General features: G+C 39.7%; 1 protein-coding gene across 1 annotated transcript; it reads right to left on the reverse strand.

The window, feature by feature from the left end:
- Nucleotides 1-593: 593 nt before the first annotated feature.
- On the reverse strand, nt 594-15,446 carry LOC114874375. The gene is made up of 2 exons (XM_029183578.2): nt 15,212-15,446; nt 594-2,419 (listed from the first exon to the last, which is right to left on the reverse strand). The coding sequence occupies exon 2, from the start codon at nt 2,412-2,414 to the stop codon at nt 1,458-1,460; it is 957 nt and encodes a 318-aa protein (XP_029039411.2). The 5' UTR covers nt 2,415-2,419; nt 15,212-15,446; the 3' UTR covers nt 594-1,457.
- Nucleotides 15,447-26,669: the final 11,223 nt, after the last annotated feature.

Below are 26,669 nucleotides of genomic sequence, written 5' to 3' on the forward strand. Positions count from 1 at the left end.
TTTATCTTCCAATCCGTCGACTAACGAGTTTATTTATCACCCCTGACAGGGATTAATCTGTACCGTGTTGTAGAGTAAAAATGATTTGATTATTAGAAAAAATGAAACATATGGGTATCATTGGTAATAGCTTTCTATTACGTGGTAAATTACATGCTTCCTGTGCGGCATACAAATTTATCCACGACTCGACGATGGAAAATATAATTTAACACAGAGGAATAATTTCTTCGAGGATTCTTTTCACCAGCAAATTGAATTCGAGCTAGCTCGAATTCTTATTCATAAGTTTCCCAATCGAAGTTTAAATCGAGGAGATTCCATTCCGAGGCGGAATTTCCGGGATGTCTGGCGGTGTATTATCGTGATCTTTGAATTCAATCTCTTTGAGAGCAAGTAGCATAGATCCTCGAGTGTTCCCGTAACCAGACAGGATATAATCCCGAGCAGACTCGCGTCCCAAGTCAATATTTGTGTTAAACCAGAGGTTGGGGGGAAACATATGAAACGCGTTTTCTTGTCGACGCAGCCGGGAACGTAAGTATGGTAAGGATTTTAAAAAGACACCAGCTCATCTTTTCTATATAAATAAAAGAAAAATTCTCTGGTTCAATTTCTCATGTATTTACAAGATGTAAAAAAGATTGATTCTTAGATATAATCGCGACGATAAGGAAATATATAAATATGACTTGAATTTACAAATAAATATACGTTCGATTTTCTCGAAATTAACGTGCAATTATTGCTCGTCATGCCGCTTTTCGTAATTCATCTCTGGGTAAATGATTAATTAACTAAATAAATACAGCTACAGTTAATTAATCAACGTATAAATAAGGATAATCTATGAACAGAAACTATACAGTTACAATAGCAATTACACGTCCTTCCCGAGGGGTAAGTTTCATTGAAATCAAGCATAATAACATACGTGTCAATTAATCAGCATACACTCATGGCAACGCGTCGAGTTGCTGCGAGTTGACTGGAAAATCGTCTGGCAAAAAAAATAGCCATCGCCCTTCAACTCGAGCCGAACTATGGTACGTATTAATGGATCATCGGTCGCGCCTTAATGATACTTTTTCATCGGTGCATAGCTACCCTTTAACAGTCCCCGTCTTTCGACGAATTCCCTGTAATCATCGAAATAATAACCTATACTCTAACATGGTAATGCAACCCGCGGTACGCGTAAATCACCGTTCAACCGGCTACAACTTCTTTATCGAGACGATAAATAACACACCGTCCATCAGGAGTCAGCGAGGATCCCAGTGTTATCTGAAAACATTCATCCTTTCGCATCGAGAAACAACGTTCCATCCTTAGATTTAGCATATCGTACGAGCCGCTTCAACCCCGTCATTCATCGATCGAGTCGCCAATTTCTACGACTCGAGGAAGCCGTGTTTTGTCCAGGTTTCGGTAGCAACCAGGGTTTATCCTCTCGTTCAGTAGTAGGAATTATCTAGCTGGTAATCAGGGAATCGAAGAGGCTGACTTTGCGAGGATGTTCCGTCAGATTTCAGTAGAAAGTAGCTAGTTGGTTTACCGTTGAACGCGTACGGTCCTTTGTCCAGGTTGTTCACCAGATCGTCGGATATTTTCGTCGGTTTCGGATTCGATTGCCATTGATAGATCGACGTCGGTTTCCCGTTGTTGACGAACTCGGCTGATAAACTGTCGAGATTGGTGATCGGGCTGTCGGTCGGTTTCTTTCCGGGCTTCTTTTGCCATTGATACACCGACGTTGGTTTCCCGTTGCTCACGAAATCTATGGGCAGCTTGATGAACGGGTTAACGGGTTGCGCCGGTTTCGGTTTCGGTTTCGGTCTTGGCCTCGCGTACGGGATCTGCGGCCGAAGCTTCGAGGTGGTGTAACTGGGAGGTTGAGAAATGTAGCCTAAGCCCGGAACGAACATGTACGGTGTAGGCGGCAGGCGTATGTAGAATATGTTACTCTCTTGGTAGCTGTCAGCGTCGGGGATGGTTGTTTCTTCGGTGTCGAAAGTGTTGCCGGTGTAATCGATGTCGTACGGCAGGTCGTAGCGAAGCTGCTGGACGACAGGATAGTTAACGAAAATGGCTTTATGCTTTCGACTTTTCCTCGCCACTTTATCTTTCCCTTGGCTCGGACGCTTACTGCTTTCCGCTCGATTATCTTGATTCTGAATCGAGGATAGAAACGACGAGTCTTTCGTGTCGTTCGTTCCACTGTCGGTCTTCTCTGATTGCTTTTTTGCCGGTTCATTCGTCGCGTCCTTGACAGTGACAATCTCGGTTTCCGTAGAAAGTGGAAGCGCCTCGTCCTCCTCGATTGGGAACAATCGGACGTTCAGGGTGTCGCGGAGAGACGCTGCACTCGCGGATGCCATCACCGACACCAGAAGAACCAAACACGTCCTCATGATAGCTGGAAAAAAATGACGTTGATTTAGTTAGTTTTTTCGAAAAATTTAGGTACATATATTTCAAAGGGGATTGGTTCATAGAATAATTAGTAATTAAAATCAATTGTTAAATAACGAGTTGGGCATTGTTTCAAATAATCTTCAGATACAGATTTTGATTAAAACGAAAATAACTCTTTCTAAATAAAACCAAATTATTTGAAAATAGTGAATAATATTTAATTTAAAAATATTTCATTTCTTCTGTTATTTTCAAATAATTGATTAAATTTTTGGTTAATCCTCATCGATGACTTTGATCTTGACATATGTTGTCAAGGTCACCCTCCTGAAAAAAAGTTATTTTCAGTACTAATAAACATAAATGATTGATATTTATGTGGAAATGGTACATGTATGAACAAAGACAGATGATTTAAAGCAGTAAATCGTTAAGATTTCTTTCAACCAATGTAAATTAAAAACTTGGAATGTCATACATAGACTACGTTATACATAAACACGAATCCTTCAACCCTGTATAGTGTGAACCTCGCTTCAACTTAGAAAGCACATACTCTCTATTCTCTGCTTTGAATAATAACTTTTCTTTCAATATGCCAACAATCATACATGTACTATTTCCACATAAATATCAATCATTTATGTCTATTAGTACCGAAAATAACTGCTATATTTTTCAAACTTTTTTTCTTCATGACCGCCAGCTAAAACCTTCTGAAGGTCAATCAGAATGGCGACCTTGACAAACACATGTCAAGGTCAAGGTCATCGGTGAGGTTTGACCTAATCTGCATATTTACCAAATTTTCAATTATTCGAATAACTTTGTATTCGAGATAAAAATTTATTTCTTACTCTCGAATATCTTCATTTCAGTCGAAATTGAAGATTATTTGAAATAATGCTTAACGTGTAGTGACTCTCGACTTCGATAACGATATTATTAATATTGATATCCTCTTATATTATTATTCACGCTGCTCGATCCGCAGCGAGCGCGTTAAGACGAGTAATGGCTTCTTCCCCTGCATCGTGTTTTTCCTGAAAAGGGCCAGCATGCGCGGCACTCTCGGGTATAAAGCAACGTCGACAGGATGTTAAGCTGATAAGCGTTTCATTTGGTCGGATAGGGTACCATCGACGGAATTACTCGAGTACAACGTCATCCCGGTAGAAAATGGTCCCGAGTTGTCCGTATCATCGGCAAACGAGCCAAAACAAATTGTCAACCCATCGAGACTGCTGGTAACGTCCTTAAGGATAACCCGTTTCCTCGGGCAATAACACTATCGAGTCTCTTCCTTCCCTCGGCCAGCTTACCACCGGTCCATTCTCCTTACCCGACATCGAATAAATCACGTTCCCGTCGCGGTATAAGCGAAAAGGAGAGAAAAAAAAGGCCAGGCGACAGGAACGGAGAAGAAAGGAACAGGGGACGTACTGCTCGTAGCCGGCATTTAGACGGGGTTGCGCGCGTACATTCCGAGCGTCAACTTTTCTTTTCGCGGACGCAACCACAGCATCGCGAAACCAAGGAAACAAGAGCACCAGGAATGGTAATTGAATGCGGGTTATAAAATCGTCGAGTCACGCATTCCTACCGCGAGCTTCTTCGCGAAGACCTTCCAGAAGGTCGAACACGAGGGAGGAAAAGAAAAGCTGGTAGAAAAGGGAGTCGTACATATTTCGTAACATCCACGCCCTTCTCGTTAGGCCGACCTGTTTATTCGCCTATCCTTCTTTCACCCTCCTAATGGAGACGTTCTTTTGTACCTTTAGATAGACGATTAAATAGCAGGACTCGTAACTGCCGCCTCTGATAGCGACAAAAACGTTCATCTTTTCCATGTAGGTAATAATCTCGCAATTAACCGGTAAACGTGTAAATATCATCCTGCCTAGGTGGCTGATACATTGTTGATCGTTCCTCCGTGAAGTTGCACAAATCGCCAGCAGAAATGTTTAATTACACCGATATTAATTGACCTATCTTGTTATTTGTATCGTAGAATCTTAATTGTTTCTTTATTTTCTTTTTTTTTCTTTTTCCTTCGTATCGTATGTTGGTACGATCGGTTATTGGATACCGCGATATTATCGGCGTCGTATTTTAATTAGCATAATTGGCGTGTAACTTGGCACGATTTCAAGCATTTAATTATCCATCATCATTACGATGAAATATCGCTCGATGATTATATCGATACCTCGTTATTATCAACGTGGGCTTCCTTTCCCTCGGTATGCTCTCAGTCAGTAAAGTAAATGGACTACCTTTTCGTTGGAGGATCACGCAGACAGGTTACAGGAACCTGTGTTACCAACGATTGGTCTTATTTTATCCGCCCTCGGCCTTTGAAGATGAGCTTCTTCAACTGAAGTGTCTCCGAACTCGAAGGGTCTTGTCTTTGCTCGGAAATTTTGCATAAAATTTCAATTCATTCCCTTCGTTGAAGATGTAACAACATCAGGATTCTTTTTGTTCCTCTACCCGGATACCTTAATGGTACTGTCAGTTTTCAAGCTTCTGCAAGCGTGATGCAAATTTTCGTTCTTTCTTTTCTCCTTTTTTCCCAGGAAAAGAAGGTTAAAGAAGAGCTCTGCCGGTTGTTGAGGAACGTTCAAGTGGCGTGGCTCGATTCTTAATCATCTCTCGCGATGCATCTCGGGCACACGAAGGATTCTCATCGATCAACAGCGATGATAAGTTAAATTGCACGATGAAACTTGTCGCTTATTAATGACCGTGTCAGGGTTTTAGTCTGCCTTATACGCCTGCCACCTCGTTATCCTCTCGATCCCTCTTCCAGGCTTCTGCTCCGATTTTCTTCCTCCTCTTTCATCGCGACCAGACTTTACCTGTGATTCACCGTTAGCTCGCCGAAATAAAATGCCATGTTACTTTTTACGGGTATCTTTGTCAAGAACGGCATAATACCACGCGACACGAAACGACGCGGACGAAACGAGACAAGAATCGAGAGTCTTGGGAGATTTCTCGTATTTCAATGGACAGATTTCACCTTCGTCAGATGTTAGAATTTCGTTTCAACTTTTTGCTATTGTCAAAATTCAAACGCTCCTTCTTCTTCCTTCGAAGCTAACGTGATTTGATTACCTGTCAAGTTTCAACTCTCTCCTCTTTTATTTTTTTCGAATATTATTGGAAAAGGTCTTTGATCCTTCTGCTCGCCATTCCAATCTGACAAATTAGTTCTCACCTCTCTGGAGGCATAAAAAAACGGGGATCACGAGGTGGCCGAGGCTAAATTCAAAAGCATTAACGAATTAAGGATGAAATGCGTCATCATTAAGAGGAGTGCAAATTATACAGAAGCAATAGTTAGCCTTTGCACACTAGACTGGCCGATTTTTTCTCAATCATTACCGACTAATTAATTCATCATTCCAAAGATGATTTAGGATGCCCACTGACTGCTACTTTCTTCAAAGTTAAAGTTCCATTCTCCATAAATCATCATTCTCGATCTATGTCATTTTTAACACTTGCCATTAATTAGCATCGAATGAAAGGAGCGTGGAAACTGGAGTGAATTTGAAATTTTATATCCACGCTGTCATTAAGAGGCAAGGATGCTTATATTTTAACGGGTTTTCGAAGGAATCCATAAAATCGTCACTGTTTCCTGTTTCGGTTCGATTTTCACTCGGTATGGATTTTCGCACAATTTACGAAGCTAGCTTGGTAATTAAACTTGGACGCGTAACGGTAGATAATTGCGGTAAATAATTTTTTAATAAACAACCACGGTGGATAACTCAGCGTTGCTGCTTCTTCTTTCCTTTGTAACGCAACCGTGACGTGTTTCCTTGAAATATTGGATTTCGAAAATTAATTTCAACGTTTTATACATACAAAGGCACGGGCTAGCAGGACGTAAGAAAGATTCGTCGATCTGGTTCATCATTTCTCGCCTTGCTCGCTCATGCATCTCTAATTGGGCAATTTTACGCTACTGCCCATTGTACGGTATAGCGTAAATATTCGTGCGCGCAGAGGAACGCGTATCGGCTCGTGGCAGGCTAGAATTTTCATAGTCTGATTCATTCATCGCACCGGCAAATGCAAATGCAGGTTGTAGCAAATCATCCTCCTGATACTTCGCAAACGGCCCATCTCCGTGTCCCTACACTGGTTATCATTCTATCTAAATAAGCACTCTCTTTTGTACTTTTCGTAACGCTGATGAACAATCAAAGGATAGCTCAAGAAACCTGCGCAAATGAAATGTTTGAGGTACGTGTTTGTTTCTTGCTGTTAACACTTCAACTACCGGCGTTCGATGTACATAAAATTTTAGATTGAAAATAAGATAGAAACATAAATAGATAAAGGATATGTAATAATTATGAGGGGAACTCTCCGTCTAATTGTTTAAAAGATATTAACATTACGTAATGGATAAGAAAAATAATTTAAATTTTATAATAAGTGTGGTATAATCAATAAAATAATTTAAAGAAATAAATTTTTGAAATTAAAAAAAAAAAATTGGGAACCGAGATTTGAACTCGGGACCTTTAGATCTGCAGAGACATACTTTAGAATATAGGGAGTAATTAACTTTAATTATTAATGTCGACTAAACAATTAGCTGTCTTCAAAATGGAGAACAGGTGTGTTCAACTTGATTAATTAATTAATAAATGAGCGTAATATTCGTAATTTAATTTAAGAAACTTGAGACCTATAATTTTGACCCCTTTGGTAGTTCTAGTGTTAATATCAGGTTGTTTATCAAACGCTTTCAAAACGTAGAAAGTGATCCTTTGATTCTTTTGCCTCGTGAAAAAAAGACGTAGCTTTTGTCTACGTTTGAAACAGGAAACGTACCATTTCTAACTTGTAGAATAATGAAGTAATAGACGATAGGTATAAAAGGTAAATAGAAAGAACGTATTAGGGAGATCGCTCTAACGAAGAGCGTTAGTCACGAAAGCAAGTCACTAATTCAAGTATCACCAATTTGAGCGTCATCGAAGGTCGCACGTGGCTCTTCTAACGAGTGAGTTCGCTAGACTTTCTCATAATTGCACCGGCAGTAACGAAGGCCGGATTGCTTGCAGCCGCTTCTACCGAGATATCAATCATGTGAGTCAAGGTGTTCCAACTTTACACAATGCCACCTTCCTGTCATTACCAAGCGCAATTGCTATTTCGCATTTTCTCAGATTTACTCTAATTTTCTAACTGTACGCGATTGTTTCTACCAAAGTCCACCCCCGTTCATCTCGCGATCAATCTGTTTGCAACAAGAAAAAAAAAAAAAAAAAAAAATTGCATCCGTTGGATGGATCGCTTCAATCTCTTCCTACTGAATTTAACTGTGTATTCGTGTGAATGTAACTCTTCGTAGAATTACACGTTGTCGTAATTGTTTAATCACATAAAACCTTAACAAGATCCCTTTTGTATCGAAGGGGATACCGTAAGGAATCCATGCTCGAAAAATTGATATCCTCTAACTGTAATAAGATCGTAGATTTCGACGATATATAGTGATACAGTAGCTCGAAAACACAATAAGAGTCAGGTATCGATCACGCGTTGCGAAAACCGAATTAACCTCTTCCGAGACCTTAGCGGATTGCGATACCTTTTTTTCCACCGATTTTTGTAAGAACCAGGCTCGTTTCAAAGTACAATCGGTTCGTTGTTAACGAAAATCTGAATGACGAGGATCAGAAATGAATATCGATCCGACTTCGGTATCAATTACACGATTTGAATCGCTTGTTTTGTCCGACAACACCGTCTTTCTGACGACTAATTAACATTTTCCGAGATCACTGATCCGTCGATGGTAACTTGAATTCGACGTGTCAGGGTCAGTGATCCTGACGGTACCCGTAAACGAACTGAAAATCAATCAAAATTACACGGTATCTATTTTTAATCCCCCGTTGACAGACGCTGGAAACCCGTGATAATTAATTTCCGGAAAGGTATACCAGTTTGACGCGTAAAACGACAGGAAAAATAGAATCTTGTTCGAGGTATCCCGCTTTCATCGCGTGCGACTTGATTAGTTTCAATTAATGATTCAAGGTGAAAGCGGTAACTTTTCACTCTGGTCCGATTATATTTGAGAAGTGCAATTAAAGATCCCGTTGAAAATCAGGTAGCTGAAAGGAAAGCCGTAGAAACGCGAGCGGTATCTGATAGATTAGCGGTCCGACTGGATTTCTAAATGGCTTTATCAGCTGAACGGTGGTCGCGTATCAATTAAAAACTTTTCATAGAAACGAGAGGACGGAAAAGGATAGAGCCGATTTCATGGAGGATTCAACAGCTCTGACAAGAAATAATTGTGTCGCTGAGTTGAACAGTGGCACGAGCCCGTGCTTTTAATCTCGCTATCAATTAGCCACGCGAATTAAATCCAATTAGGAATGCTTTTTTGTCAAACGCGTTAAATTCGTTCGTTTTTGCTTCTCCCCCTTTTTTTTTCTTACAGTACGTACCGTTAGAGCTGTTCCTTCTTTAAAATCTTCCATCGTTCGCCAGTGGCAACGGTATGTTTGCAAATTGTATTACGCAGACAGTGATTAACCCAGATACAGTTTCGCGTATTAATACCCGAGTGTATTATTAAAAATTTCGTCGACCGTGTAATTACGTTCGATCAAGATTTTGTTGCTTTTTCCTTTCAATTAATCGCATCTAAGTTTATTTTTTTTTTCATTCATCGAAACAGGAGCTTCGCGTATCTCGTAGTTCTACGCGTTTTTTCTTCTCTCTAACAGCCTCGCTCATTTTCCACGCGTTGCACCGGATAATTCAGAAATTACGGAACGTTTCCTTCTTAATTTCCTTCCCTTCCGTATTCGACGGGTCGTTTACACGAGGCGGCGCGATTTGTATTCAGAATCGCTAGGAAGTGAAATCTCGAACCGGTCGGATGCGTTGTCAAGCTAAGAGCGTGCGAAATATCGTCTTCAATTTATTGTCAACCGTCTCACGAACGGTCGAGTCTGCACATTACATAAAAACGGATATTCGTCGGACAGAAACGGTCGCCTTCGAGTTTTCGGCGCTTCTGGAAGTGCACGGGGAAAGTGGAGCGATTTTTTAGCAATCGGGTCGAATTTTCTAAATCCGTGTTCCGCTTTTGCTTCGCATCGAAAGCAACACGGTATCTCATTAAAAAGATCGAAGAATACTTGGTTTAAATTCGGCGTACGTTGCTGGAAACAATGAAACGGAAGTCGGATGAGCGAAGCAAATGTTAAGAACGAAACGTATACATCAAGTGCATCAGTGTCTCTGTCGAGCGATGCTTTGCTCTTTAATTAAGATTCCCTAATTGTTTGAAGCAGCGTGCAAAGATTGTTACACGGATAGACGCGATCCTTTAAGCCTAGTTTTAACGAAAATAGTTGGCTCGCGACAGCGTTGGAAATATTTAGAGGTGTGCGAGTACTCGTAATTTACAAGCCGACCGCTTCAATTTGCCGAATTGCTATTCGAATATTCGAGCTGTCGTAAAACTTCGATTTAATCTTTCCAAGAATTCAAAATAGATCAAAATCTATTCAAATATCGTAAAAAATTTATTACGGTCGATATAAAAATCTTTCCAAGAATTCAAAACATGAATTTTCACCTCGAATATTCGAGTAGATCGATTTCGTTTCAAACAGTTCGTCGATCTCGAGTAATTCGGCAAATTCAAGCGCTCGGCTCGGCTCCACCGACCGATCATTATTTGACTCAAAATTCGAGCTACTCGAATAAATCGAATACTCGCACACCTCTAGAAATATTGTATGCTCCCAAGGTGTCGATTAGCTAGTCGACCAAACAAATTCTTCGCGTTTTTCTCATGCCATACTCGCTGCTCGAATAACGTTCAACCTCTGCTAGTATCTGAATACCAATCACTAGTGACGATAAAGATCGTGATCGTCCTCTACGATCTGAATTGTATCGATAGACCTCCTGCGATCGCGCCTCTATTCTTCGAAATAATTGCATATTTTTCTGGTTATTACGTTTCAATTACACCTCGAGTAATAATCACCCTCAATTACCGACTATTATCCTTCCTCTAACGACTTCGGTATTTTTATTCCTTTGATTTTTCTTAATTTTCTACGAGATTTTATGAATCTTCCACCGTTCTGCCCGCGTTTGTCAGAAAATTCATAGTTCTTCTCTAATTCCAACCACGAAAGGCACCAGACAGTGCAACTTTACACGGCTTTTCAATTAGCGATCGAATGAAAGCCCGGTTCGATGTAAACGAGACCGTTATTCTATCGTGCAGCTTTGGAAAGAGTTGGCGCGAGCAATAAGTTTGCATTTGATGCTTGACCAAATTCTGAAACATAGCGATGAATAGAAGGGGTGAGAAAAGAGAATCTGGACGATGGCCAAGGAAGCGGTAACCGAACGGTAGTCTCTTACATTTCAATCGGACAGATTATAAGCGCCGGTCGCTTGTATAATAATCGGCACGTCTGGATCGACAGACGATGCAGTTACGAGCATTCGCTGCACTTGTGCAACCGCGTGCATTTCAGTTACCGGTGAACCGTGTTTCCAAGAATCGTATCGCGTCACCTTCGTTTCCACGGTGTTCGAAATTCGTGAAGACACTGTTTCGTTAACTCCATCGAACGAGAAGTGTAAAGAGAGGGAAAGTTATTTGCCGAAGTCCATATTTACACTCCGGACCGCTCGACGCGTTCGAGAGGAAGTGACGAATTTCGCTTGAGTGGGTTAGGCCACTCTAGACGCAAGAAAAAATAGGCATATTTTACAAATTTATTTACGAATTTATTTTACAACTGATAAACTTTAAAAATTAATTTTTGTATAGCGATTCAAGTGAAAATATGGTCTCTGCAGCATTTCTTCGATGACGACTATTTTTTGTAGGGCTAAACAGCCGGACCAGCTCTTGCAATTTTTAACTTAGGATAAAAAACCAAAATATTTTCGATTATATATGAGAACAGCTACCGAACTACGTAGGATTTTTTTGATATATTGATTTCTGCAAAAATGGTGTATTTTTTAAGAGAAAATGTAAAATTTCAATATAAAATCGCCAGAAAATTATTTATAACAAAAGAAAAATCCTACGTAGTTCGGTAGAGAATTTAGTTTTAAATATACTGTTAAATTTTCGAATCGATTAGTGATGATCTGTTTGATTTATGAGTCCGCCTAGTTTGAAAAATGCGGTTTCGAGAAAAATACGGTTAAAGTCTTCAGTAATAGGCGCAGCAGACCGGGAAGGGCTGCGCCAGAATTCGAAATTCGAGTACTTTAGAGGTGTGCGAGTACTCGAATTTCGAGTCGAACAATGATCGGTCGGTCGAGCCGAGTCGATCGCTTGAATTTGCCGAGTTACTCGAAATCGACGAACTACTCGAATATTCGAGCCCTCGTAAATCGAAGTTTCACAAGGGCTCGAATATTCGAGTAGTTCGATTTTTTCGAGTAGCTTGCTTTTATATCAAACAGTTCGTCGATTTCGAGTAGCTCGGTAAATTCAAGCGATCGACTCGGCTCGAACAATCGAAGCGAGTTCAGCTCGGCTTGTTAATTACGAGTACTCGCACACCTTTAGAGTACTTAGAGATTTTTCTCACCCATAATCTTTTGTCATATCATTTTAAGACATTAGAAAGGCACCTTTTAAGCACAACAAAAAAATTTCGATTTTTTCAAAATTCTAGAGTGGCCTAACCGTTTAAATAAAGAAGGAATAGTAAATTCTACGAAGCTGCCGATCATTAAGGTGTCAATTATAGAACGTTACAAAGTAATTCAACGATTTATCAGGAAGCAATAAATTGATTACAATTATGAATGAAAATGTAACTCGTGCAACATTAAGGTGAATCTATGCTGATTACTGGTTTCCCTTTTAAAATACAGCTCTCGTTTCAAAGTGATACCTGCAGATTAGTAATAAAATCGCTGCGTCCGTATTTTCATTCGATCGACGTTTAATGCAATTCGCATACTTGTTGCAACTCGGTAATTTGCCGGTGTTAGTTATGGAAAGCTTCCTCGTTTCACCGTCTGTAATCTTGTTCCATTAACGTTGTCAGACATTTGTCAATCGAATTCGTTTCAAGCTGCGTATCGAACTGGTTTCGCTGACTCGGCCGATAACTTTAGACAACGACGTCATTAATGTTAGAGTGGAAAGCATTTTCCGTGACGCATAAGTAGTGCAAAACGAGCAGAGCAGGGTTGGTGCCGTAGCGTATACTCCTCCTTGCCCGTGAAACGAGACAATATGCGCGAATCTGCTTGCGTTCGTGACAATCGAGATTATACGGACCGAAGTAACAGCCCTCGTAGCAGGCTAACATTTGAATATCATTTTATTATCCTCTAACGCGGTTACTTGCCTTCCGAACAGTTAGGCGAACACGCGAAGCGGCTCGCCTTACCGGATCGTACACGATTTTAAAACTGTTACTCCAGCTTTATCTTTGTTTCGAAATCGTCCACGAAATTCCACGTCTACGTGTAGAATCATGCCCGAAGGAAAAGGGTTCACCGTGTTTCGGGGACAAGCCTTTCGACCTTTCCTTATTTCTCATTGTTCCTGTCTGTAATTATTTCAAGCAGCCAAACGTTGGCTGAACTTGGACTTCAAGGACTAATAAATGATTACATTCTTTATTTATAAGTTAATAGTTTTCGACCCGAGGAATCGAAAAATATAGGTCGTAGCTTTAGGAAATTAGCGGTTCAAAAGTTATGGGGGTTTGTAAAGTTTCGCGTTTTTAGGGTATTTTACACGTTACTTTGACGCCGCCATGTTGCTTCTATCTATCATTTGATTGGCCCGCATAGATGAGCATTCAGCGGTTATTTTGGCGGGATAAATCGAATGTTTCATTTCAATTTGTTTCACACGTATTTTTAGATTCACGCTTTCGTGAAATCATAATATTGTTGAAATAATTTCTTTCATTACATTACATTACAAATAGACTTTTTACTTAGGCGTAGCCCAAGATGGCGTTCAGTAAGGGGAGTTACTCCCTCTATATTACTCAACGAAAATCACAGGCCTTTTAAAATTCTTCTCTAATCCGCGCATAGTCTAGTACAATTATATCAAATCATCCATTAGTTAAGTTTTTTCCATTTGTTATTTCTTTTACTTCTTTTTATACTCTTATTTTTCCATTCATTTACATTTTCGCTTTATTCATTTTTATTCATATTCGCTATCCGCTTATTTTTGTTGCCAACAGCAACACGGTAACCCATCTTTTGGCGAAACCGTGCTCACTTAAGCTTGACTTCGGTGATCTTACGGGTACCGGTGTGGCCTAAGTGGCTAAGGCCGTTGACTAATTTTTTTCCAAGGGCCCTCTTTGATACTGATATGTGCCTACATATCAATCATAGTGTCCGTTCGTCTAGTGAAAAAGCATTGACCTTGGAGTCCAAGTTTAACCGCAACAAATATAAATCTAATTATTATTAAATAATTTTATTAAAAAACATAATCATCTGATAAAACCTTTAGAATATTTATTTCAATAATTTATTTGAAATTACAAAATATATTAGACGAACGGACACTATGATTGATATTGTAGGTTCTCAGCTTTGGTACACCCTGAATGCTCGTCTATGCGGGCCAATCAAATGATAGATGGAAGCAACATGGCGTCAAAGCAACGTGTAAAATACCCTATAACTTTTGAACCGCTAATTTCCTAAAGCTACGACCTATATTTTTCGATTCTACGTGTCATAACTATTAAAGGGTAATAATTTTACGTCCTTGGAATTCAAGTTTAACCTAAACGTTCCTCCTTTCTCATCCTACGTCGTGTAGTTTCTATTGGATCATCATAGTCCGGTGTTTAATGCGACAACCTGGTTTTTCGAAAATAAACAAAGATCGTTCGACGAAGCTCGTGTAAAGGAAACGAGGCTGAAGGTACTCGAAAGCTACACCCTTGTTCTTCTTCTTGTAGTCGAACTCGGGTACCGGCTACCAGGATAAGCGCGGAACATCGCGGCAACAAGGAAGTCGCCATCGAAGTCTCTGGGAATTACAGTTTTCAGATAATGTCCTCTGAAGTGTGCAACGGTATAGCGAATCGAGTTGTGCGAACGCCGCGGCGCATCAACTTCCGATAATCGGGGAGACTTTAAACGAAACGGATAAGGATCGTGGTAAAAAAACAGCGCATCCCCGAGTATTATTTCAGCACCATCTTTGAATCCGATTAAACGGTGCGTTCCGTGAATAACGTGCGAGCCGTTTACATTGTTTAAGATCCGAAATTGCGAAACATGCCTGGATGCCAATGCAACAGATTCTTTTAATCATTGAAAATTAGATGGGAATTCATTGTATCAGGAATAAGCATAACGGTAGAGATAAATAATACTGCTCGATTCGTGTAATGCGCCTCCGCAATACACGTATTACTAATTTTTCTTCATTAATTCCTGCGATTATACGGGGTTCAACAAGTTCGGAATATAACGACCGATTGTAACCTTCAGCTGATTAATCATCTCTAATCCTTTTTTAAATATCCTGTAATTAGATATTCTAAATTTATATTTGCCTGGTAATTAGATACAATTAAACGGTTAGAATAGAAGCATTGGAGGGTACTCTAGGATTTCAAGGTGTAAATTCAAAGAGGTTCTTCTCGCGGAGGAATCATCGTCGACCTTCGGCTTACGTAAACTCTCATGGTCCTTAATACGTATTTACACGATCACACCGGGGTCAATTACAGTCGAGTAAGGTTTCACTACCCACCTGATGGTGTATCTTCGAACCACGATGTCAAGATGTCCTTTGGATGTCGCCTTTATTCTGACGGAACCAGCACCCGTTGCACCGGATAGAACGATCACCTACGCGGTCCGCGCTTTTCTCTCTATCGGTCCATCGAACGAATTTTCCGATCCTCCTCGATGGCCTCCTCGTATTTCTCCTCTTCGATGCTTTCGTCACACGATCGCGGAGTTTCACGAATTCACCGACTCCATGAATCGCGATCTGCTATCAGAATGAAGGCTTTTCTTAAGGCCGTCTCGTACTTATGTCGCTGCCCCCACTATGGGGCCAACGGTAGGCGAGCTCTGCTCAAGTTCTTCGGCGTGTCGGGGCCCGACACAGCTCAGCCCCCCTCTGAACATAGAAAAGGAAATACGTGCCAGAACAGACGACACACTTTCGTACATTCGTTCTTTCGTCGGTTCGTCGATCTTTCGACGGTTCACTCTTGCTCCTTCTGCTGACACTTTTCCTTCTGCTGACTTTTCCTTCTCGTTCATGTCACGTCGAATCGCTAGATCCCCTCGGAGCGTGGCTAAAAGACTCCCGCACGCACAATCTACTAGTTTTTGCCGAACAATCAGCCTCGAGACGCGGCTGACTGATCCGTTCGATCTACTCGCTGGACAGCCTTCAATCGGTCATTTTTTGGTTTTTTTTTTCATCTCTGCCTGCTTTTTCGTTGCTCTGCCTCGCAAAACACAAGCCATACCATTCTTCTCCTGTCCGCCTAAAGAATTCCTCTCGCAAAGTTCACGGTTGGTCTTGACCGTTCGTTCAATCTGTCCTGCTTGAAACGCTTGATTGCAACGGTGTTAGATGTATACAATTCTATATCGAATAAATAATTCTCAGCCGCCGCAAAACACCTTCCCTTTTAACGCTGCTATCGGTGATTAGATGCAACACCGAACGATCTGCTCTTTTTGCCAGCCGATCGATCGGCACGCGCTATCCTTTGATCCGTGAATTACTTGCGTACTTACTTTCTCCGTAGCCTCGCGGATAATCTAGCACAGTTTATACACCGTGCAATCTGATGGCATTTCGCAGTAGCAAGAAACATGTGTGCCGTCTCGGGATGGATATGTGGTTGCGTGAAACGGCTATTTACGGGAGTACGTGAAATAATTGCAGCGAAATGGAACAATGTTCAGTGGTAACGCTTTCTAGGTACGAAAATATCGATGCATATCGCGGCTTTCGATTGTTGATAAACGACGTTCATGTTCATCAAGAGCTTAACCCATTACTCGCCGCAATTCAAAAATACCAAAAAAAATTAAATTAGCTGTATAATGATATTCATACTAACCAACTGGAACTATTTTTGGGGGAAACTTCCGAAAGGCACCCCCACCCTAGGACAACCAAACTGCGGATTTATAGTAATTGAGGGACGAGAAATAGAATGAGACCATTTTTAGAACTGGTAAATAAACCGTTCTCGAGATATACAGGGTATTCTAAAAGTGTGGGACCTCCCTATTATCTCGATAAGAACGCATTTCCACGGAAAATGACAAACCTAACCTAACCCTAACCTTAACCTAACTTTAGGTTAGGTTTAGGGTTAGGGTTAGGTTAGGTTAGGGGGGTCCCACACTTTTAGAATACCCTGTATATCTCGAGAACGGTTTATTTGCCAGTTCTGAAAATTGTCTCATTCGATTTCTTGTCTCTCAATTACTATAAATCCGAAGTTTGGTTGTCCTAGGGTGGGGGGGCCTTTCGGAAGTATACCCCCAAAAAAATATTTATGAAGTATGGAAATATTCAAAACATTTGCCGTGCAACGGAACATTACATCTTGCGCATATTCTTGTTGTTTTTCCACAAGCTGCACATCTTCCCTGGAGCACGTGAATTTTAACGGCTGTATTTTATGTAGAAGTTGTAGTTATTAAAAGAAAAAATTTGAAAATGTGTCCCATTTTTGGGACACATAACGGGTTAAATTACGCAACATAGTTTGGATTTTTACTCCGCACGTTTGTAGCAACAGGGTTTGATTAGAAAAATAATTCGTCAGATTTGTCCGAGATTTCGACAAAACGCGAATGCCATGGTTCGTTAAACTTTCACGAGGGTGGCGAGCAGAGGTTCCTGCTTCTGATCAACCTAAAAACCACCTTCTGGTAATGATGATGATGATGATGATGATGAATAGCTGGTAAATCGGTCCGGTCGCGTCTCTAAACGCGATTTCTTCGCTTGCTACTTTTTCAAAAGAAAAGGGAAACTTTTACCTATTTTCGAGACTCGGTGTAGAAAATAATTGAGCCATTTTACCATCATTCTTTCTTCTTGTAACTATTACCAAGTGTTTTCTCGAAGGCATTCAATTCTACAGTTTTCTTATTGAAATTCAATGATTTCAATTTTATGTAAATTCTGCCTGGCTTTTGTCAGCAAACGATCATCGCCTTTAATTACAATCCTTCAGACTTAATTGACATTGTAACAATCGTGATTGATTTCGCAGGAGTATTTAATTATGATAAACGATCGTCTGAATTCGGAGTACGTAACGATCGCGTTATAAACTTCGTAACAAATTATTTATCCGTCTTCGGCGATCATTTCGGATGTCGTAAAATCGCAGCCCCGAAATTACAGTGCGAGCTGCGTGATTATCTGGATGCTCTGAAAGCTAATTAATAACATCGCGTGTACTTTATGTAACGGGTGTAGTACCGATTTATCTTCCGACCGGGTTCAAGAATTTCGTCTCTTTTCGACAAATAAGAGAAAGAAAGAATATCCAGGGGTGCTTTTCTTACGTTCCTGCTACAAAACTCGAATTTACATATCAACTCGTCCATTCGGTGGAATCAATTAAGATCTAGAAGGCGGTGTTTACGATTAGCCTCGGTTGCTTGATGTGTACATTAAACTTATCGAGATCTCTATGCAGTTTGCGATCGCTAGATCAAAAGGAAGAGCACGTCAGGCGGAAGTGTTCGGATGTTTCGAACGAAAACACAACTACCCCCCACGATTTTTCCCCTCGACGTAGAAAACGATAAGCAAACGTACCGATAGCATCGATAAATTGCTGTTCACGGATGAACGAGCGCGTACCCTGTAGCAAGAGGGAAACATTAGAATCAGTGTTTACGGTAAATAAGAAAGCATCAACGCCTACAATGTTAATTAGACGAGTGGCGACGTTTAATTTCCTTCGTCCTTTAACGCGGACTTTACACGTGGGAGTTTTATATCTGAAACGAAAAAAGAAAAACACGCGGTTCTTCCGCTTCGGAACAATTAGGACTCTGAGCGTTCGTGTGAACTCGGAAACCGTAATTCGTGAAAGGTTACGGAGAAAGAAATGCTGATCGTCGGATAGATAGGAGAATTTGTTTTTTTTTTTTTTTGAATCGCAACATCTTCAAGGAAACGTGACTCGATAAAATGCCGCGCGGTATCGGGGATACCGTCGAAAAACTCGCGTTACGTTCCTTGCAAACGACCGCCTTCCGTATGTTCCACGTAAATGTAGAAATATAATTTGAAAAATTGATACCCTCCTGAAAAAGGAATGCAGTTCTATCTGTATCAGCTCCGATGAATCTGCCTGAACTTTTCGCGACACGAATACACGCTGCGATTACGCGATGAACAAATCAACCTCTTTACAGTTAACCAGAAAGGGTATAGCCGGATATGATGGTCAAAAGTGACCCGAAACCAAATTCGACTTGCGATGAATCATTCGATAGCTTATCAAGAGAAAACAATATGTGACAAGTTTCAGCCCTGAATCTCATCTGGGGGGATAGTAATGGAGAAAAATGTAAAACACACGTTTTGGTCAATTTCTCCCATATTTATGCATGGAAAATTCTGAAAAAAATCAGAGATATTTCTGTTCATGAGGCACATATTATAGCAGCTTTGCAGATTTTTAGATTGAAAACCCGAGCTGTAAAAATTCAAAAACCCCCAACAATTCGAAAAAATGACGATTTTGTATGGAAAGAGTTGCGGATCTGGGTTCATATTTTTTTTATAGGTGTATATTATTGATACTATTATTCTCAATTTTTTTGAGAATTTTTAATCTAGTGCGCCATGGTTTGAAAAATTAAAAACCGAGTTGTAAAACGTGTATTTTACACTTTTACCCATTACTACCCCCCCCAGATGAGATACAAGGTTGAAACTTGGCACAGACTGTTTTTTCTTGATAAGTCGAATTTGATTTGGGGGCACTTTTGACCACCTTATCCGGCTATACCCTTTCTACTGTAACTGAAATTCTTAAATGCACATAAAAAATTACAAGATACCATAGTTAAATAATAGAATAATGTATAACAGTGTAGCGTAACTCGGAGTGTAACATTAGAGATCATTAGCGAATCGGTATGATCAAAGTAAAGTCTCGCATGTAGGTAAATGAAAGTTAGCATCTCCGCGAACGGAGAGATAATTTGCCGAGCAATTTGTCGATTTTAGAGCAGACGGTAGGAAAGGCGTGATTACATTAAAGCAACTCGTTTCCCTCTCGCCTGGCTTGCGCCAGCAATTTCTAGCTGTAAAGCTTAAAAAAAATGATGGCTTTTGCACGCGAGAGAGCATGGTGCCGTGGGTGCACGCGCGGCTACCGTAGATTCCACGCGTCGAAGAAACAGGAGCACCGACCACCACGCGTTATAAATATTGATGGTGCGTGCGAAACGCTGCCCACTCGAATTATCTCGGGCATCGCGAGGATCGATCACGTTTGTTAATCACGTTCCTTCTCGCCGACAGGTAGCCGCTGCTCGCTGGCTCTAACCTGGACAGAAGTCGCGGTGTATGCCACCTGTGCGAGGTCCCGCTGCACGATTTCCTCTCTCTTCCCACCCCTGTCTTCTTCTCGTGTTTTACCGTGGCTCTCGTACGACACGAAACAAGACGAGACGAGACGAGATTCCATAATTAAGTTCTTACAAAATTTTACCTCTGCAGGAAGCGGCTCTCGTCATGTGTGTACCGTACATGCACCATGCTGAAATGAAAAGCGTATCCATGATTAACTGGATATTTTTTTTTTATTATGTAGCGTATCGAGGGGGATTGTAGTGTAACGGTACTAAAATTAAATGATTTTTGTATATTTTTTATTTTTTAGAAAAGTATTAACAATATAAAATTTTATTTAATTTAATTTAGTATACACGAGTGGGCACCCTTTGCATTTTACCAGGGTGTGACAAAGACCTCAAAAGAGTACAGAAAGTACTACCTTAAGTAGGTTTCTATGGCTAGAAATTAAAAATTAAAAATTAAAAATTACAAAATTTATGTTTTTGGATAGAAAGATATATTCATAAGCTTATTTCATCGTTATAGGAATTTTATTAGAATTATTAAAATTAATGTAATTAATACAAATTAATGAATCTGAGGGAAGGGATCTGTTTATCCAATGAGATAGGTAACAAGGAACGTTAGGATTATACCTAATAATTTTTCTAAATCTCAAAATTATCTTTAAAATTTACAATTTATCCCTGTATCGAGTAATACACATTTGTTGAGTTATTCTGCATATCAGTAAATAAATAAAATATCGTCGTTCTTTGGAAATTTTAGGACCTTGTTTTTAAAATATTATACTTTTGATTTTTTGAACTTGTTACATGAGAATCTCCCCTTAACAGAAGACTTTGATAAAAAGTACCATTCTTTTTTTGAAGGTTGAAACAAAAAAGATTCGCAAGTGTTTTGCACTAGGCAACTTGTGAGAAAGTTTCTGCGGAACCAATTATTCAAATGCAACGATTTCATCTTAACGAAACGCATTAATTAGTCGGTTGAGTAATATGAGTCTTTAGAACGATTTTCCTTTCTTAAGAAACATACTGATAATATTGTTCCTATATAAGAAACGGTACTTTCCGTATCTCGAATCACCGTTTATGTACTTTCCTCTCTTTTCCCTTAGTCAAAGATTAATTAAAAACGCGGATTCGCGATGCAGAGAAGAGACGTTGCTTTTCGGCAACAATAGCGGCGCACGATAAAAGTGATTCTTATAAATCTGGCCCCGTGAGAACTAGCCAACCGTCTGAGCAATTAACGCAACGAGCATTAACGCGAACCATGCATTCGACTTAACGGGAACGAAGAACCACCGACGAAAAAAAGGAACTCATGGACCCTCGTTAAACGTACTTTTTATTTCCACCTTTCGAACTTTCGATGATCAACGAGCACAGTTGTTAAGCTAATCATTTCATCAATTAACAAGTAATTAGGTCAAATGTGTGTGAAAACACGTTTGGCACCAGGAAACAATTCGTTTATCAGTGAAAAGTAAGAGTCGAATGTGTTGCTCGAAATAGATTAGAAACGCTTAGGAATATTCATAACTAATTATAAATGATAATTAGACTGTTGCATTGATACACAATAATCGCTCATCAGTCGGGTTATGAAAACGGTTAGAAACGCGTGAGACGAGGAGCGTGTTCGAGCGAGGTATTAATTTGTATATAATCGAGCTCATCGTGAACTATTTTTACCATCGTTCCCATTAATCAGAATAACACTTTAACTGGTTCGAGTAATAGCCAAGGCGAAGATTTTACGCGCAGATATAATCCTCCTCTCACTGGATAGTAATTATGCTATAAACGAACAACTACTGATGTTAGACGATTTGCGTTTAAACGAACGCTTTGCTTTTCTCTCGAAAGTGTGGCGTTTCTCCTAAATCGTTCGATTAAGTACACAGTGTCCAGTGAATTTCCTTTAATCCGACTGACGATGAGTGTATTTTGGAGGCCCTGAGATTTTGGAGGTCCGAGGTGCGCTTCACATAAAAAAAGTACCTCAAATAAAATTTATAAAATTAACATTAAAGTTTGTATAACTATTTAGATTTGCATTTACATCGATTAATATTCAAATAAACATTACTCTTCTTGCTTTCTTAGACGCAAAATCGTCTTATGGGGCCCCTGGACCTTTGGGGGTCCTAGGCGGCCGCCTAGTCTGCCTAAGCCCAGGGCTGGCCCTGAGATTTCGGGGGTCTGTGGTGAGCTCCGAAAAAGGGCCCCTTCGCATAAAAAAAGTACCGCAAATAAAATTTATAAAATTAACATTAAAGTTTGTATAACTAATTTAGATTTGCATTTACATCGATTAATATTCAAATAAACATTACTCTACTTGCTTTCTTAGACGCAAAATCGTCTTATGGGGGCCCTAGGCCCAGAGGAACAGGCCCTACGACCCTGTTCGTAGATTTGATTAATTTCTTATCGTCTATCGTACATCTCGTTTCTTTCCTCTCCTCTCCCCGAACAAAGTTTCTGTTACGCTTGCAATCAGATAAAATCGAGAGCATTCCGAATACGCGTCACGTTCGCCCCGTGCTTATAATCTCTTTGTAATCTATGGGGCGTTGAAGAGAGGCTGCTGAAAGAAGAGCCAACTTTTCTGCTTACACGTCTAACTGTAAAACGGTGCTTGCACTCGACCGCGTGTGTCTTTATCCCGCGATCATACTAAACGGAACAGGAGCTGCCTTTACGATGGAAAAGCCAGTAAATTCTTATGACTTAATTATGGATCTAGGAAAACGATTCGAAGCTGTTAAATGAAACACTTGTAGGTCGTGTTTATACGATTACCGTATCAGAGAAATTCATTTCTTTTATCCACGAGCATCGATCGATCACCGGTGCTTTCACTGTTCTCGATCGTCGCGAATCGGATCGATATCGAACCGATGGAATTCTCCTTTTGTTTCCTCTTGTTTTCGTCATTATACGGTCAGTATCAGAATTTCACGGGCATGAAATTAATATAAGGAGAAAGTAGCAAATCGGTGTTTCTAATTGTCGAGCAAATAGAAGACCATGATATCGTTCTAGACGTTTATACGTATATCAAGGATTGACCTACATGTTCGATCGACGTTTCCAGGGAATGACAGAAAATGGTATCGTTTATGGGAATAAAGAACGGTCGTGCGAATCATCGCCGAGAAAGAAACGATTCCATCGATCGGATAGTGAGTCAAGGACTGGATCGATCTGACTGCAGCTGTAAGAAACGATCCTCTCCAGAATCGGACATTCGACGAAGAAAGAAGATTCCTCGTTTCTGAGACGAGGATTAAACGAACGTAAGATTTTTATTATGAAAAATGAAGGATGCCTCGGAACACTCCCATTTTAAAATTGATTGAAGCGAAAATTATCGTGGAGAAAGAAAGTTTAATCTAGCTCGATGGTTCGTAAAGATTCCCGTATTCGTTTGGTCACACTCGATTAGGATCATAATTACCAGTCTTGTTCCTTTTTCTTTTCTTCCGAGAGGAAACTTCGCTAACGAACGAGGATATCGGCAAAAACTTCTTACCGATTCGGTATTTCGATTCGCTTTCCATCGCCGATCCACCCACTTGTGATCGACTGTAATGGATACGATCGACCGAGAACCGTATCGATTTTTAGTCGAATCTAAAATGATAAGAAAAAAGAAAAAAAGGAAAATTGATCCGGTAACGTGGATCTCGTTACCAGTCATTGTCGTTCTTTCGCGAGAAAACTTTCACGATTTTTAGGTTAAAGTTTCTGCCACTGACTTTCGAATACTTTCGTGAGAGATGCAGAGGAAATTGTTCGGGTGCAGCGAGTATGAAAGCAGCGCTGAATGAAGTCGTAACTCGCTGCTTCAATTCCTTTTTTCATTCGAAAGATTTACGAGCACGTCGAGCAAGTACGCGTGCGAATTACATACGTAATTATTATTTACCCAGCCGAAGGTGGGCCTAATCGGCCCACCCAAAACCCTCAATTCCGATGAAAAGCAACGAATGAAATCGTTATAAAATTAAGGTATCGCGTGATGCTCGAAATTTGCAGCGATCCTTATGAAAAAGAACAAAACATTCGACGGAGTTGGTAGAAGACTCTTAGGCCCGTGTAACTGTGCTTTACGATCTCTTTGAGCGAAATGAAAATGGATCGAAACGTTGATGGGAAAGGAGCAAGGGTCGACCGTGCAAGAATTCCTTCGTCCATTTAGGATTTCGTGATCGGCACGGTAGAAATGTTAACGGGAAGCTGTACGATATCCGTTTTCGTTGAAAACGTAAAAGGAGTGCGAATAATGGACGAATAAACTGACAAACGAGATACCACTGCGGCACCCAATTTATTTAGCCATCCAAACGAACGTAATGACTGCTCTCGCTGCGGGAAACGAAGCATCCTTTAAAGACAATTAACCTATTTCTCGCAGGATATCTTTCTGCTAAATGGCTATATCCATTCCAAGAAACACATGTCTTAATTTAATCGTTGTACTAGCTAGAAAATCGTTCCGAGAAAGTTTATCTTGTTTGCGAGAATTGATGTATCTATCCGAGGATGAAACGAAGACCTGATCAAGATTTTTAGATCGACGAAGATTCACGGATACGAGGAGTTTGTTTGACACCGGTTTCACACCGGCATGGCAGCTGCCAATTTATTCGACAGGAATGTTTGTCGAATGTACCTTACAGTAGGACGCAAAAGTATTCGCACGCCACGCCGCACAGTGGCGAATTTGCCCGAAATCGTGGCCAAAAGTGAAAAAATTTTTGTGCATATTTGAAAAATCTGTGCAGTGTACTTCATTTATGAATTATCAGAGCATATTTTCCCACTATTATCAATCTTTTATATGTAATTCTGTTAGAAATATACGAGTTCAAAGTTGGCATTTTTGTAACATCAGTTTTTTCGACCATAAGTAAAAGTAGCTTTGTGATTTATTATCGGGCTATGATGCTAGTTTATCAATATTGGTGTAATCTAACATGTTCTTAGTTAATGTACATTCCAGTGTACATTGAGAGTGAAAACTATGGAAGATATTTACAATAATTTACTTGTCATCGAACCCATACATAAGCAGTATGAGGAAAATGTGGCCGAAAAAAAGGCAAAGATATCCCCGGGATGTTATTCAATTCTTCGACATTCCTAATAGTCATGAATTTGAAGAAGAAGAAAAAGAAGAAGAAGAACAGGAATGAAATTTAGAATAATTTAAAATACATTTTTTTAGAATATTTTAGAATAATTTATATATATGTATATGTTTATCTGTAAATATTATTTGTTTCATGTATAGATGTATTATATTGTACATTTTTCCGTTTTCTAATATTCAAGTTTAACACTTTTTCATGTAGAATGCTCTGAAAAATCAATCCATGTAAAAAACAGTTATGCCATCCAATTTAATAATTTAAACATGATTTTAAAGTCATACTGTATAAGAAATTAATATTTTTTATTAAAAAAGTACATTATTGTCCTTCTAGAACCATAATCCTGTAACTTATTTCATTAACTTGCCTCAGATACCAAAATATTAATTTTGGCCACGATTTCGGGCAAATTCGCCACTGTGCTCCGTTTAAAACAGAATACCTCATTTAAAATTGGACCAAATGATTTGAGGCTTCTTGAGAAGCTATAAAAATTAATTCACAAAGATATGTATTTTTACTGTTTTAAAAAATTACAGTTTGTCGAAATCGTGAAAAAAATAGTCAAGGGTAATTTTTCAACTTTTTTATATGAGTCTATAATGAAAATTTTTGAAAATCGCGACTTTTCACCTAAGAACGTGACTAGTTATGTTCTTAGATGAAAAATCGCGATTTTCGGAAATTTTAATTACTTGTAATTTCCAAGTGCATTGATCTCCAAGTTCGACCCTGGGCCTAGGCAGACTAGGCGGCCGCCTAGGACCCCCCAAGGTCCAGGGCCCCCAAAAGACGATTTTGCGTCTAAGAATGCAAGAAGAGTAATGTTTACTTGAATATTAATCGATATAAATGCAAATCTAAATTAGTTATACAAGCTTTAATGTTAATTTTATAAATTTTATTTGAGGTACTTTTTTTATGTGAAGGGGCCCTTTTTCAGAGCTCGCCTCGGACCCTCGAAATCTCAGGGCCGGCTCTGCCGATCTCGATGAAATTTTCCGCATACACATAACACACTTAAATTTATAAATGACATATTTTAAATTTTCATTACAGGCTCAACTAAAAATGTTAAACAATTGTCTTTTACTATTCTTTTCCCGATTTCGACAAATTGCAATTTTTTAAAACGACAGAACCATATATCTTAGTAAATTGATTTGTATTGCTCCTCGAAAAACCTAAAGTCATTTGGTCCAATTTTAAATGAGGTATTCTGTTTTGAACGGTGCGCGAATACTTTTGCGATCCACTGTATGTATATCTGAATTTCTGGCATGACAAATGTTTGCTTTTGTCCGAGGAAAGGAGATGCTGCAAAGTCACTTCGGTGTACTTTAGCCGAAGGACTGGCGAAACGTGCGATGGTTTTCGATACGACCAACAGCACGCACGTCTTAACGGACGCGCGACACTGACTGATTCATTCGAATACGTGTGAATTCG

This window comes from Osmia bicornis, chromosome 10 (assembly GCF_907164935.1).
Source record: "Osmia bicornis bicornis chromosome 10, iOsmBic2.1, whole genome shotgun sequence".
In the NCBI taxonomy this organism is placed as follows: domain Eukaryota; kingdom Metazoa; phylum Arthropoda; class Insecta; order Hymenoptera; family Megachilidae; genus Osmia; species Osmia bicornis.